The sequence below is a fragment of the Triturus cristatus genome, chromosome 5_1, assembly GCF_964204655.1.
Source record: "Triturus cristatus chromosome 5_1, aTriCri1.1, whole genome shotgun sequence".
Lineage (NCBI taxonomy): Eukaryota > Metazoa > Chordata > Amphibia > Caudata > Salamandridae > Triturus > Triturus cristatus.
In genome coordinates this window covers 435,584,037-435,600,379 of record NC_140587.1, presented here as the reverse complement: position 1 = coordinate 435,600,379, position 16,343 = coordinate 435,584,037, and the positions used below count along the sequence as shown (strand labels likewise).

Genomic DNA, 16,343 nt, shown 5'->3' with positions numbered 1-16,343 from the left:
CAATGATATCTGAATTGACATCATTGATGACAACACTGTGCATGGCTGAGGAGCAAGTTATAATTACTTGAAACCCTGTGTACACACACTTTGTACTTCCCACCCTGGTCATCTATCGTCACCCAACTTTGGCTGCAAATCCTTCATGCCACAGCTGTAATAAAATATGGCTTTTAGTTTGCTTATAAGAGAAAAATCTGCAGGTCTTTTTCGCCTACAAGTCACCCTATAACCTAAAGTGGTAATAAACTTGTTCTTCCTCAGATGAAACATTGCATCACACCAAAGGGATTTCCTTAACTAAGCAGAGCACTCGGTAGCTCTTACACTCAGCTCACTGGCACCTATTAGGGGAAGTCTGTGAATTTAAAAATAAACCTGATCAAACAGCTTGCAAGCACTAAGTGGTACCGAAGCGAAAAGTCTACAGAACGTATTATCTAGGACACAATTCTCCGCGCCGAAAGTTCACCCAAATGCAAAGATGACAATCGGTGTAATTTTCAATTTGTGAACTTGGGCGGCGCAATTTATTCTCACAAACACCTAGCACTTGTAGGCTTTTCAAAAACACATTTTGTATTGTTATTACAAGCCACAAAATGTAGGCAAGAATCCTTGGCACAATAAAATATAGTTAACAATAGTTATTTTGGGCGGCGGACTAGACGCGACGGAGCGAAGCTCCGACCGTGCCCGCCCTAATCCAAACTTTACTGCCGTGTCCCCAGTTGGCATCTACCCTGAATTACATTGGAGCCTGACCATCTGCACACAGCGAGTCGACCAGGCAGAGAAGGATGGCACTGCTGGCTCCGCCGACCAGCTGAGGCTTGTGTGGGGCGTTGAGCTCTTTCAGACATGGCCGCCAACCAGCACCGGGGGGCGAGCGAAGCATGGCGGAGCTGGGCTGCTGCACTGGAGCCCTGGAGTTATCCACTACGGAGCCCCTCGAACGGCACCCGGTGACAGGAAACTTCAGACTCCTCCCCGCTCCCTTTTCTTACAGAGTGCGGCTGGTTGGGACCTCGTACGCCACATGTAAGAGGCGGCCGTATTGGGCTCGACAACGCTGGGCATTTTGTGGTGGCTGCAGTGGAGAGTGCCTTAACAGGAAAGGTGCCCCCTCGGCAGGATGAATCGCGGTAGAGTGCGAGGGGGTGCGTGCTTAAAAGAGCAGTGACACCTGACTTGTTCCTGTACTCTCCGCAGTGCCTTGAGGATCTCCCTCCGAGGCCTCGCTTCCAGCAGCTACGCATGGCGGATGCCGCAGGCGAGAGATGGCGGACACTACAGCTCGGCACATGCTCCTGTGGATTGCCCCTTCTTCTGTCTTCCACCCCCTTGTTGCTTGTGACTACCAGAGGAGGCCTCATGGATGGGAGGGTGTAGAGGGCCCGAAGTCAGCACTGCTAGGCTGCACGCAGCGCCGCAAAGCCATGGAAAGTCTGGGAACCTGTCCTAGCCCGCTGCCAGGAGAAGAGGTGACGGCGCGACGCTGCAGGGGAAAAAGTTTGGCTCTTGCAGGGCAGGACACCTACAGTGGCAGAAGTAAGGTCACGTGAGAGCACAGGCGACGGAAAGGCAGAATTCACTCCGAGGGATGCTGAAACACTATATGGCAATTACATTTTCTCTAACCTGGGAACGCTACACAAAGAATTGAACCTTTTGCTGAACCAGTAGACTGCAGCACAGTGCACCCTGCGTGGTAACAGAGCCATGCACATCCCGGTCTGTTGAGTGACAAGAGCTGTGCAGAATGGGAACTCACCGGGCCCGGTTCTAGCAGGGGGCTGGGTGGGCCAGGCCCACCCAAACATGAGCCTGGCCCACCCAAACATGAGCCTTGGCCCTCGCAGTGAGGACATGAAGGCCAATATAAAATGGTATCTTTAATTTAAAACGGTACTCCTAACGTTGTTTTCCTTCCTATTCTGGGAGTTGCGTGATTGGGCCTGGGCTCTTTCTCACAGCCATCCCCAATCACCCAACTCCTTTTAGAAAGGTGGGCTGTGTCGAGCAGGAACAATAGGGGCATGGCGAAGGAGCCAACTTCTTTATTTGCCACAGAGTTACTTTAGCCTATAGTCCTGATGCGTGGATATTTCCTTTTCTGTTCAGCACTGGAGAAAGAAGTTTGTTTATTCCTATCCACCTTTCCTGACCCCTGCAGCTGCTTATCAGATCAGGCTGTGACACAAAGTTTGACTAGGAGTAGGTAAGAGGATGTGCTACTATTTGTTTTTATTTTTTTAATTTGCACAGGCCCAGCAAGGCACATACTTTGTGTAGGCTTCATTTAAATTGTTTTTATCATGATCATGCCCATGGATGCAAGAGAACAATAAATATGTCCAGGTAACTGGTGATTAATGATCCTACTGGAGAGCAATCCTTTGCCTGTTGGTAGTTTTGAAATGCAGATAATCTGTATTTTTGGATAGCTCAGTGGGTTACTGCCTTTGTCACAGAGATGTGTGTGTTACTTGCAGTTCAGAAGTTACAATCCTGACATAGGACAGTGACCTATGAACTGTCATCAAAGAGCTGCCTACAAACATGAATGGTATAGTTAGAACTTAACTTTTTTTGTGTTACTATATAGTTAGAACTTCCCCAGTCTTTCATTATTTTAATATTGCCAAAAAGAGTTTGGGCCGATATACATTTTTATTAGTAAAGCCAACCACTAGGGTATGCTTTAAATCCTGAGTTTGTGCCAACCCAACCAAACCCTCTTAAAATATACTGCCCACCAGTATGGATGACATGTGATTCCGACACCTTATAATTCTCATTGGCTTATGTCACATTCCCTATAGACTGATTTACATACTTGTATGATTCATTCGCTGTATAATGTGTGCGTGGTGTAAAGTACTGACACCCTACACTGATACGAGTAGCACTATACAACAAATGAAAGGCATTTGAGAGAGTGGCTACGGAGAGATGAAGGGCACTGTTGGAGGGTGGTAGTAATGGTATCTGTGGAGAAAGAGGTCATTGGTGGGGTGCCAAAAAAGACTTTCGCACTATCGCTAAAGCCGGCCCGGTCATGGCCTTTCTGTTTTTATTTAATTAGCAGTCAGGTAATGAGGGCAACTGTGGAACATATTAAAGTGTGTGCTAATTATATTTACTGCTATATTCAATGTTTTAAGTTCGAAGGTGATTTTATTAATGTTTTTTATTGGAATAATGAAAGTGGAGCTGAATGGTGGCTGATATGTGGCTAGGGCCCAAGGTCAGCTGTGAGATAAGGTGACCAGGAGAGGGATGGTAGAAAAGTGGATAATCGGGTTGGGAAATTCTTGTTTTGAAGCCTGGCTGTTGGAATTTGAGGGTTTGCACTTAGGTCCAGACATTGCTCTTACTTTGAAATAACTCTCCACATGCTCTGTATACACACAGAATCGATCCGTTGTATCATGGTGACTGTTTGCAAGTAGATAGTTCGCAACTTGGGCGTCACCATTGACGTTTCGCTCAGTATGCACTCGCAAGCTGTCAAGGTAACTGCCACATGTTTTACCATCCTGAAGCGGCAAAAAAAAAAAAAAAAAAAAAAAAAAAATCTGGATGCTACCAGAGCCCACTCAGAAAACTGTAGTCCATGCATTGATCACTTCAAGGCTGGACTACGGAAATGTTCCCTATCTGGGCTCAAACAAGGAAGTGACTCGCAGGCTGCAGACGGTCCAGAACTCCGCTGCAAGGCTTTTGTGCTGGGTTCCTAGAGCCACCTCTATCTCCAGCCATCTACGAGACCTGCACTAGCTCAGGTTGGAGAACCGAATCAAGTTCCTAAGACCTGAGCTACATGTACAAAATCAAAAAAGGAGTTGCCCTTCAATACCTATCCATCCATATGTCCCTCCTCGTAACCTACGCTCATCTACGCAGGGGAAGTTTCTCGTTCCTAAAATTAAACTATCTCGGATGGGTGGAAGATCATTTACATATCTAGGCCCCTCATTTTGAAATGCCCTGCCCATAGCTCTTCGAAACGAATCAGAATACGTCCAATTTCACAAATCTTTGAAGACTTGGCTTTTTAACCAATAACGGAACCTGTGAGCCGCTTTTCAACATAGTCTCTGATCTGCTGCGGTGCCGGGAAACCCTTTTTGGGTAGCTGTCGCGCCTTATCAATTTAATAAATAAATAAATCTAGGGCTTGTAGGCTACCACAAGAAGCGACAAATTGGGCCCGTAGTGGCCCACCCAAATGCACCCTTGGCCCACCCAAAAACAAATTCCTGGAGCCGAGCCTGGAACTCACTCTAGGACGATCAGATAATAGACTGGACGTTAGTGCGAATTGGGTGAGGTACTCTGCCAACCATTAATAGATGGGTTTAGTGCTGGGGGACTCTTCAGACTCTGGTCGTCCCCTGCGCCCCAATAACAAAACAAAATCTATACATCTGACTAGAGGGTGTGGTAACCCCTTCTTGACGACAGCGCTGAACACAGGGTTTCTCCGCCGACACGATGCCTTCCATCCTACTCGTTCTGCCCGCGATCACCTTCATACATTCACATTTAGCACGGACAACATGGTCAAACAAAAATAATCACTTCAGTCCATCCCAAACTGCCAAGCCGTGTCCTTCGCCCTAAGTGGGATGGGTATGCCCAGATGTGGGTCCCATGCTCACTGGATTCAAGCTAGCCAGGCTGATATGGGGTGATGCCCCGAAACCAGTCCCAGGATGCTGGTTTCCGGTCCAGGGAGAATCTGGCTTGGTAGTTTGAACTGGACTAATCCCATGAGTAACAGAATCAAGACTGATCTGGCTGGGTCCAAACTGAGGTGGTGTGGTGCGCAAAAGAACGGTGGATTAAACCCAGATCTTTGTGACTGGGAGTGAATGTTTGTTGGATTGTTTAGCAATTCGTCCCTCATTTGTTGCTTTTGCACAGATCAGGGAGTAGCAGCGGACTTTGCAAAATTCTATGGAGACCATTACAAAGAACGCCCATTAGCAAATATTAATCAGATAGCAGAATATTTTAATACAATAGATCTGCCTGCCCTCTCTAGCTAAGGCCGTGAGACATTGGAGACGAACCTCACTCTTGCGTAGATATAGGCAGCAGTGTCCAAATTCAACTCAGGGAATAACACCGGGTCTACTGGCGGAATTTTTCAAGAAACAAGTTGACATACTGGCTACACCCTCATCCCCCCCCCCCCTTATTAAAATGATTCGAGACAGCCTGAGAGGAAGAAATTCTCACCCTAGATCTACGCAATACCAGGATAGTTGTTATACACAAAACTGGTAAGCCATCTACTGAATGTGACTCTTATCGGCTGATCTCTCTGCTCAAAATAGAAATGAAAGTGCTGGCCACTTACTCAGCTTGTGCGAGTTATATCCCCCCCTTGATCCATAAAGACCAATCTGGTTTCACCAGGGGTAACCTCCACAGACTCCATAACTGGATGGCAGAGGTCCAATCAAAACACAACCCTCATGTGTTTCTCTCTTAATGCCGAAAAGACCTTTAATGCAGTACACTGGCCTTTTATGACACAAACAATGAAGAGTATGGGGTTTGGTCCACTGTTCCTGTCCTGGGTTAACTTGCTTTATAATGAGACCATAGTGGCTGTAAGAGTCCACGGCATCCTATCTGCAGAGTTTCCTATCAGGAGGGGAAACCGACAGGGTTGACCCCTGTTTCCCCTCCTATTCGCCTTGACCCTGGAACAACTGGCATGTTTGGTGTGCTCACACCCAGAAAAAGGATTTCAGGTAAATGGGTTCCCCGATTCCAGAAGAAATATCATCCTTATACGCGGATGATATCCTCCAGTATTTGGCCCAACTAGAGATCACTTCCGACGGTCTTACAGCGATATGTACCTTCCTCTGGCTATACGATAAAATTGAGTAAATCCGTCCGAGTCCCTGCCGGCGGTTTGTGTAATCAGACGGGCCTCACTGGGCAACTACGGGTAACGCAAGAGAGATTTCAGAATTTGGGGATATAGGCCACTCTCGAACAAGGAAAATCCATGTACTACAATGGTAGGAAAGTACTGTCGGAGTTCAATACACATGCAGACCATTGTACAATGCTCCCCCTTACCATACTAGGTAGGACCGTGCTTTCCAAAATGATCACTCATCCGCAACAACTATATGCTCAACAATACACCTACTACAAAATTCCTGGCCACATATCTGTCAAAATGGACGATCTACTTTGGAAATTATTGTGAAATAATGCCCACCCAAGCATAGCCTTGCATACATTACATCGCAATTCTTACAACGGTGGGATAGCCCTCCAAAATCTCCGGGCCTACTACTGGGCCTCCCACATGATTGCTATAAATGATTGGAGCCCCTTAGATGGAGACCATCCCACTCATGCATTGGAACGCACACAATTTCACGTACGCCCTTACTATCACTATGGAGGGAAATGAATGAGAAACCTACAATGTCAAAATGGAAAACAGGCATGGACCTATACATGGCTGTGAAAAGAGTTACCTACAAGAGTAGGGGCTGTCCACATAAATTCAGCACAGTGTGTGGTAGCTAAATTGATTATTATGGTCTGGATACGCAACATCATGTTGATGATATGCCTCTGTCTCGGGATCACTAATCCAAGCTATCTGATTTATTGCATTGGTCGATTTACTGCAGTGTTTCTACAGTCTCCTCTATTCACTGTATTAATGGATGGCAAATTATTTGGTGCGATGGACTTCCGCTTTGTGTTGGGAATCGGTTTGTGCCCCTGTTATACTTCACAAAGTCAAATAAAAATATTTAAAAAACAACAGTTATTTGGGAAATAAAAAGAAACCTGTGTGTTATTTTTTACAAGGTTAGATTTATCTACTGCGAATACTTAGAGAAGACTGGATGAAATGTAGATATAAAGGACTACGTACATCTTAAGAAAGTGTACTTTTTCACAATACTGTGCTTTTATGCAGATTCAGATATTTCCTAAGCCATGTTCTTTGAATTCACAGCTTATTTATAGTGGTACTGCTGAATATGACAAGGCAGAACTTGGTCCTAAAACATGTTGCTTATATATGGAGAACTACCTCCCCTCTGACAACTACATCAAGTATCTTCTGCACATTAGAAACAAGTCAACCATAGTTGCACAAGTTATTAGGTGACAATAAGATTGGAGCACTGAATGATTCACACAAATAACACAAATTGCTGTTCACAATGAAAGTCACATTTTCTTTTTTCTTCACTCTACTCTCCCTCCAGTATTTCTTGTTAGGACAGATTTCAAAGAAACAGTTTGGAAGGAAATCACATATGTATGGCAGGGGATCCTGGATATAAGTATTGCAGTAGCTTTCAGGCCCAAAGATGCATCACACCCGGTGAGGTATCCATGGACTAAAGCCTGGAAAAGGGATGAGGAGCGACTTCTGTGTTCACCAAATGTCTGAGGTTGACACGGTCTCTGGAAAATGTGACCGCTGCCTAGGTTGTGGGCAAAGTTTGGCACTACATGAAGTGTGTTTTACAATGAGATATGCATTAAGCAATTTAACTAGTAATTGCTGGTTTGCATACTGGCTATCTACGGGAAGAAGAGCAAAAAGATACAAAGAGCTGCTAAATCCTCTAAATTGCTTACTTCCACATCAACAGTTGCATTCCCGGTGGCGGATGTACTGTTGAGCCTTATGATTTCATTAGTTATTCATGTAACCCTAGGATGATAAGTCAGTTGAAAGCTGCCGGTAATAGAATCAAACATTAACAACCGTCATGCTCCTTCATCCCCAGATCATCAAAAGCTCAAAGGAGAGCTGTTAAGTGCTCACTCCTGGCCAGAACAACGATTAAAAAGAATCAAACTATTGTGTTTACCAAATATTTTAGGTCCGTGGATGGTTTCCATAAAAGGACAGTCCCTGCTGAACTTGAATATCCAATATAATACCAGTGAAAAGCAAGTAATAGATGATAAATAACTAACACTGGTAAGCTAAGTAAGTGTACAGATGGAGAGAGGATACAAATCCTGCAGATTTATAAAATGGCGCTTGCCCAACAGATGGCTCAGAAACGGCTACTACTAGCTGGGATTCAGCTCATCTAACAGTTGGTCTTTAATAGTGGCAAACATTTTACACTTTTTCAATAAAAAAAATATAATAAAACATTGAGCACTTGCCTTTTCTTCAAAAAGTATCTTATGTTTAATAGAGAATTGTTTGGTGTCAATATTATTGGCACTTCTCTACTTCGTTTTGTATGACGAGCTTCCATTTAAATGCCGTCAACAGTGGTGAAAACCATTTATTATTAGTTTAACTGGTTTCAAGTTTAACTCAGGGTTATTTCTTTTGAGACAATTCATCCAGTACGATCCATGCCATTGTTGGAGTCTGCCATAATAGTTTCCCTGTTTACTTGAAGATACACCAGGTGTTGTGGGATAAACTTTTTCCATCTTCGGTTTAAACAGCAACATCTACGTTTGCCTAATATTGATTTAAACAGCATGAATTTTGATGAACTCATAAAACTCTGATAACTGTTGACCAAGAGAAATAATCCTCATAGCTCCTCTATATTTACTCTATGCTATTATGCTGAATCAGCTACAAAAATTTCAGCACAGCCCAATGCTGCATTTCAAATACATTTTTTGGATTTTTAATATTTTGGGACTTTCATATTATAGTAGTCTAGTAATTGTAGAAAATATTGGAAATGGAATAACAATGCAACCAAGTCAGTGTTTAGTGATATAAGCTCAACATTCAAGATCAAACACAGTCAATTACCTGCTATCACACCATTCCTACGAATGGGTGCGGTTGTGCTCTTACTTACTGCTGCAGTTTCTAATAAAATGACTGCTTCCAATCTGAAAACAGGATATCTACTAACTGGTCGCAAGGTACACTGGCATTGACCTTTGTAGAGAACCTTTCTGCACCTTCAAATCTAGGAAACTACAAATACCAATTGTGAAATCAGTCTTCCCTTGACACACCTCTGATTCTCAGCTTATGCTTAATCTTCCCTTGAGTGACAGTGAGGTTCTGCCCATTAACCACATTTTACTGGCATCTCCTCTCATTATGCACCATGATGGAGATAAAGTCTGTGTCAAAGTTCTTGTCAGCCTAATGAGAGACAGCTGTTCGTGTATCAGTGTCTATGTCAAAGGGTGGCTGGGCTACCATATATTCTCCAATTTCTCCAGCTTTGTCTGAAGCATCTGCAGACACAACTCACAGCATTGCACCTTATCAGACACCATACATCGTTTAAGTTTTTAAACCATTATTACTTCCACTGACAGCTGGCTAGTCATCAACCAGTAATATCACTGAAAAATCTGTGAGGAGAATTCTTCTGATGTCCACGTGACTCCATCCAGAGGCTACATATCTACCTCCTCTGATGCTTTACACTTTAACAGCATACTAGTTACTTGATTTTTTGGGTGAACCTTTCAAAGAGCAGATAAATGATCTTTGCCTATAATGCTAACTACCAGGGATCTAATTACACCAGATGAAAATCATCATTTTGCACCTTAAGTCCCTTCCTTTTGAGAAGCAATGCGCATTTCTGTTTTCCAATTTTCATATTTTTGGACAGGAATAAATTAATCTGGATATTTCTGTGACAGGATATAAATGTGCATTTTAACTTACATTAGTTCTCTACTATTCGCACAGTTAGAAGGGAAGGAGGAATAAAGATGGAGTGAAATAGTTTTGCCTTTAACCTATATTCAGATCTTTCTCCAACACAAGACTTACATCAGGAGTGTCACACCCGTCTACTCAATACGGCTTATAACCTAGGACGTTAGAGGTCTACCTCATGGGGAGGTAATAAGATAGTTAATCACTTATCTGTCACATCATGAACTAATTAATGCTCTCATTCAGCATTAGCTTTCATTTAGCCATCTTGTTAATCTTGTATTCTACACAAAAAAATGCATTTGCATTTCAATGTGAGCATTTTTGAGTATTCTAATGAAATACTTCAGCCGAAGCCAAAAAGTTCTTGTGCTCTGGCCCACCGTCCTCATGAGGCACAGCCTCCAAGTATAATGGTGCTGCATAGAGCTTATCCAAGGCCTGCACGAGTTCACATGTACTAAGTCTCAGCAAGACAAGGACACAGCCCGCAGCCTTGTAATGTAATGTAAAATGTATTTCTATAGCGCCATTATCACTCAAAGAGTATCATGGCGCTCACCCAACCCAGATGAAAGGGTTGGTGGGAGAAGACACACTTCACGCTAAACATCACATACTTAAACCATTGCCATACATGCAGCATCAGTTCTTGAAAAAAGCCAAGTTTTTAATGCCTTCCTATATTGGGTTTCATGAGACAGAGCGTACAGCAAAGGGAAGCTTATTCCACGCTTTAGTCCCCAGTACAAAGAGGGATTTACCACCTCTAGTCACCAGCTTAAATCTGGGGGTTACAAGCAGGTTCTGCCCTGCAGACCTTAAGCAGCGTGCTGGATGGTAGCATTTGAAACCATTCTGTAGGTATTTAGGTCCTTGGTGGTGAAAGGCCCTAAAAGTAATTAGGAGGATCTTAAAAAGGATCCTCTTAACAACGGGAAGCCAGTGAATCGCATTCAATGCTGCTGAGGCTGACGACTTACGCGGCAGACGCAAAACTAAACGAGCTGCTGCGTGCTGGACTATTTGCAATCTATGGAGAACCGACTTATTTGCTCCAGCATATAAGCTATTGCAATAGTCGAGCCTGGAGTTTATTAGTGCCACAGCAACTGTTTTCCTAGCTGACAGAGGCAAAAGATCAGAAAAAATTCTCAGCGCTTTTATTATATGGAAGCAAGTGCCAGCTACGGCAACCGCTTGCTGCTTAAAAGACAGTTGGTTGTCAAATTTAATGCCTAAATTCCGGGCTGAGGTAATGGTATTAGGGGGAGCTACTGCATCCTCAGGCCAACAGCTCTTTGGGGAAAACAACTTGTGCTTTCCAAATGGCAAAATCTCAGTCTTATCAGCGTTACATTTAAGGTGATTGTCAGTCATCCACTTAAATGTTGCTGTTAGACACTCTTTGAGATTTTTCTCAGCATCGGGTTGCTCCCTATCCAGTACTGAAATAAGCTGAGTGTCGTCAGCATACGAAATAGTACTGATCTGAAAAGAGGTAATCAGTTTTACCAGGGGAACCATATACAAATTAAAAAGTATAGGGCTCAGACTTGATCCCTGGGGAACTCCAAAACTGAGTGCCTTTGCTTCAGATTGATAGGGGCCCAGCACTGTAATTTGACGCCTGTCTCTGAGAAAGTTATCCAGCCAAGCCAGAGCCGTCCCAGCCACTCCTGCGGCAGCCAACCGGTCCACTAGGATGGAATGTGAGACCGTATCGAAGGCTGCCGACAGGTCAAGTAAAATTAAGACCGCCTCCTTTCCTTGGTCCATGGCCATGCGAAGGGTTTCTGCTGTATACAGCAGAGCAGACTCGGTGGAATGACTTGAGCGAAACCCTGACTGATGTGGATGTAAGATATTATTTACTTCCAGGAAGCTCGTAAGTTGTTTGGTTACGAACCTCTCGGTCAGCTTGGACATCACCGGCAATAAGGAGATCGGACGTAGATTAGAAAGAGTGGTAGGGTCGGCAAGGGCTTTTTTTTTTTTTTAAGTGGTTTAACAGCGGCAAGCTTCCAGTCATTGGGAACCTCTGCCGTGGCTAGGGATGAATTAATAATACTGTTGATGATGGGATTCATAAATTCCACCAAGGTATGTAATGCCAGAGGGGGACACGGGTCGAAGGGGGAACCTGATTTGCAAGCTAAAATAGCTTTAAAGGAGTCTTCAAGAGAGATGGGAGCAAACGTATCCACACATACTAGAGAACTCATCCTCTCCCCTCTTTCTATATTTCCTAAAATTGGAGACACTGGAGGAAAACTCTTCACTATATTGAGGATTTTATTCTCAAAGTAGTCTGAGATTGCATTACAAAGTTTTAAGGAAGGTGGGATTTCCTGCACGAGGGCTGAAGGATTCATGAAGCCTTTAACTATCTGGAAAATTTCTTTTTGGTCTTGATCGGCCATCATTATGGCTTGAAGATAGTATACTCTTTTGGCTGATTTTATGCCTGCATGATACTTTCCCCTAGCAAGTTTATATATCTCACGGGCAGTTGTTTCGTAATGTCTGCGCCACGGTCGTTCTAATCTTCTTAGTTTGCCTATTTCTATTCTCAACTCCTGAGTAAACCAGGGGGCATTCCTTTTAATTTTGGTTGAAGTACGATTTTTAAGACTCGTGGGGCCTAATTTCTTGCCTACCATAGTTATCCAATCACAGAAATTGTGGTAGTCTATAGAGGTACTACCTGTTAGTACTGGGGTACAAGCTGCACAGGAGTCCAGCACATCAGATCGATTAGAGATTTCTTTCCAATTTGGTTTATATATCAAATTTGATATTGGGGGGTTATTAGTGATAGCACTCAAGTTTTTATGATGTAAAGGAACACAAAATGGAATGAAAAAAATGATCAGACCAAATCTGGGGGCAAGGGGGTTGAACTGCAAGTCCAGTAAAGTTAGAACAAACACAGTCCAATAAGTGCCCTCCCAAGTGAGTATGCTGATGCGTCAAAAGGGTAAGTCCTAATATATTGATGGTATCCATGAAATGATCAACTCCTGGGGCATTAGGGGAGTCGAGATGTAAATTCAGATCGCCCAGTATAGTGAAGTTCGAGCATCTAAGCGATAGATCACTTAGGACTTCCCCCACAGTATCTAAAAACTCCTTCGGGGGGCCTGGAGGACGATAAACAAGTGCACCCTTGCGCCGTGCATTACAGATTACCACAGTGCACTCACTGTAAATTAGTGTTCTGTGCTCCGCATCCTGTTAGCTAATGGCTAACAACCCAAGATTAAAAAAAAAATTGCTTTCGTTTTCCATTTCCATTCGGAATTTTAATTGTAAAGTTTGATTAATAAACCACTCAGCAAGCTGCAACATGTTTTATTGGGATAGCTACGGTTAACTACTTACATCTATTACAAGTCATTGACTATTGTTGAAAGTTCTCTGAAAACTTCAGTGGAAGAGACACTAGGAAAATCTTGGTTAGCATCCATAATAACTCGATGTGCTGCTTACCTCACCAATCTCCCACTCAGTGCTCATGAATAATGTTGTTAATCATTATCATTCAGTAGCTTTCGTTTAGCAATGATGTGGTTGGTGGTGAATTCTGCACAGAAACAAATCTGAATATTTGCATATTCTCCCCATAAACAAATGATGTAAATAAGCTTGCATTTCGATTGGCAATGTGCAATTTCTCACGCCGTTGTCCCATTACTTAATTTTAAGGACAATGTTTACAATACTTGTTACACTCAAACAGGGTAGTTAAACAACCAAACGAAACGTAACAATATATTTAACTATATGCTTACCAAGCTTGTTGAAACCTGCCGCATTGTAATACCATTTGCAAAGGCTTTCAAACAAACGGCTGGTTGCGGCAACTGTAAAAATAAGATTTCTTTACAATGTGTTTGCAATATAAAAGTGTAAGTAACCGCATAATTGTCATTCACCCCAAAAATATTTATGTTGAATTACTCACAAAACTAAAACAGCTGACAACTGATATCCGTTTAAGCACACAAGTATTTTTAGGTAACTACTGACATGGTGAAGCACTATACAAACATTGTTTATATCAGAACAGCTCTGGAAACGAATATATGTATCTATCTGCTAAACCTTTATCTAGTTGTTTAGATTTATAAAAAGGTCAACCAAAGACAAACTTTGGATGGGACTGCAAGGTGAATGAAAGGAAGCTTAGCTAATTATACTGTCAGGAAAAAAAAGGCTTTTCGTCAGAAAGGAGAGAAGCAAAATTCAACACAAGGGAGTTATGTAGGCTCATCCAACCACTATGGTACAGGGGGCATCCACAGCCCAGCGTCTACCTTCGCCCATGACAATAGCACACCTGTGAGGCGGTTAGCCTAAACAATGTTTGAGGGGCTTCTCCGAATTTTGCGGAGGTCCCCCTCATTTTGAACCACACCAATAGCGAGTGACGAACTGTTTGAAGCTGCTGCATACATTCTGTAGACATGACTCCTAAAAATGATTGTCCAAATGAAGACTGTGCCCAAACATCTGCGCAATGTCTACCAAGTTCCATCAATTTGTGAAAAACAACAGATATCTGTTTTTCAAGGTATTTGCTTTTGTGTTATGCTGCATAAGGTTACTGAGAGTCCTGCAATACTCCGATCTCGCTTTTGTTTCTAGCATTATATCTGCCAAGTTTTATGGGCTGATTTCGGAGGAAAGGCTCTGGTTTTTCACAGGTTGCCTCTAAAACTCGAGCTTTCTAGATCATCTTGAAACAGACAGTGAAAAAAGCTGCTTGATAAATAGCTCATCCAAGGAATCATGTGTGTCAAATCGAGGTTGATAAAATCTCTCAGAAGTGCTCGATTTAATTCAGTTTCCTTACTTAGCAAAACGGAAACCTACCCGCGAAGAGATCAGAGAGTACGACGTATTGAGCTACACTTTTGGGAAGAGACAGCAAGCGTTTCATAAAATTGTTTCCCACAACTTGTAGTGTGGGTGGTCATATATCCCCAGATATCACAACCATATACGAAAGCTTAGACTTTCTTGGACTGGTAAATATTGACAATTGCTTTTATTGGTTTGTTCATTCCTCAGCGTTGAATGCAAAATTCAACACAGATGAAAGGGACCTGGATAAAAAGAATTTTCAAAGTTGTTAAAAGAGGGAACCAAGAACCAGCATGTCGCTCCCGCAACCCCAGCTGATCGCCCTCCTCGACCCCTACTTAATGGCAGCCGCTGCAAGGCAAAAAGAGCAAGACCTCCGACCTTCTTGGTCAGTGTCACTGCTCTCCTCCCGCGCAGCTCCACCGTTGAGGGACTGCCCTTGAGCCCAAGTTCCTTGGCAGGTAGGTATTCGAGGCGTTCCTCCACACGCAGGCTCCTGCCTGAACCTCATCCCTGATGGTCTAGTGGAAGAGCACCCCACTCTTATGCTATTCCAAACTATTCTGTGTCCTCTTTTGCCTCTTTTCCACTTTTGCCACTCTCTCTTTTGCTTCTTTTTCTCTGACTCGTTTCACTCTTTCTGCGCTTCCCGCCGCGGGCCCTCCCCCGCCCCTAGTGTGCCGCTCACGCCTCCCAGCTGATCGCCCTCCCCTGACCTCAACTTAATTGCGGTCGTGCAGTGGGCGTGAAGCTAGTGTGCCAAAGGCAGCCAGTCTGCAACCAGCGCCAGGGACCCTGGTCCCCCACACCCTGCCGTTACGACCCCAGCACCCGCCACGCTCTCAACCACGGAGGAAGCAACAATTGCTAGCTCTCGATGCCAGGCAACACCCAAGGACCGATCTCCTGCCGACACTGCCGCCACATCTTCAACAACCTCTGTACCCCAGCAGTAGCCCACAGCCGACCGGACACCAGCGCACACAAACCACTGAACTGCCCCCTGGACAACCACGACAACCCCAACACCACTGCCCTCCTAGAAAACCTCACCAACATAAGACTGAAGCAACCTGTCTCGGCCCCCACTCACACAGCAGGACACACACTAGACCTAGTCTTCACAAGAGGAAACAGCATTCTCTTTAGCCACACCACGGAACTCCTCTGGACTGACCACCCATGCATCTACTTCTTCAGAAAACCCACCGCACACAAGCACACGTGCCGCCTCCCACGCAGAAACTGGAACAAAGTCTCAGAAGAACAACTCACCTCTGCCCTAACCTACACTCCACCCCCAACTACAGCAGATGCCAACACCACAGCAAGCAACCTCCACCAATGGATCACCAACTGCGCCAACACACTCGCCCCCCTCCAGAAGACTACAAGAAAACACAACAAGAAAACAAACTGGTTCACCACGGCACTCCTAGAATCCAAGCGCTCCTGCTGAAGACTGGAGAAACAGCAAACCTGGAAACACACACCGCCTACAAAACAGCCACCACAGAACACCACCAACTCATCAAATCCACAAAGGAGAATTTCCTCCAAGACAGAATCTTCTCCAATGCCCACAACTCCAAGGAACTCTTCTCCATCATACACGATTTTGCCAAATCCATTAGCGAGACAAGACACGTGCCTCCCTCCCAAGACCTCTGCGACTGACTCAGCTCCTTCTTTCACCTCAAGATCAAGACACTCTACGATAACTTTGATGACCAAGACTTCTGCACCTCCTCAAACCCTACCCCCGGCGACGTCACCCAACAGACCCTACTGA

General features: G+C 44.0%; 1 protein-coding gene across 1 annotated transcript in view; it reads right to left on the bottom strand.

Annotated features, from left to right (window-relative positions):
• UQCRB (ubiquinol-cytochrome c reductase binding protein) overlaps nucleotides 1-16,343 on the bottom strand; it is a 47,552-nt gene that overhangs the window by 24,963 nt on the left and 6,246 nt on the right. Inside the window, exon 2 of the mRNA XM_085605220.1 lies at nucleotides 13,477-13,548. Within this exon, the coding sequence (XP_085461346.1) occupies nucleotides 13,477-13,548 (72 nt within the window). The remainder of the gene's footprint in view (nucleotides 1-13,476; nucleotides 13,549-16,343) is intronic.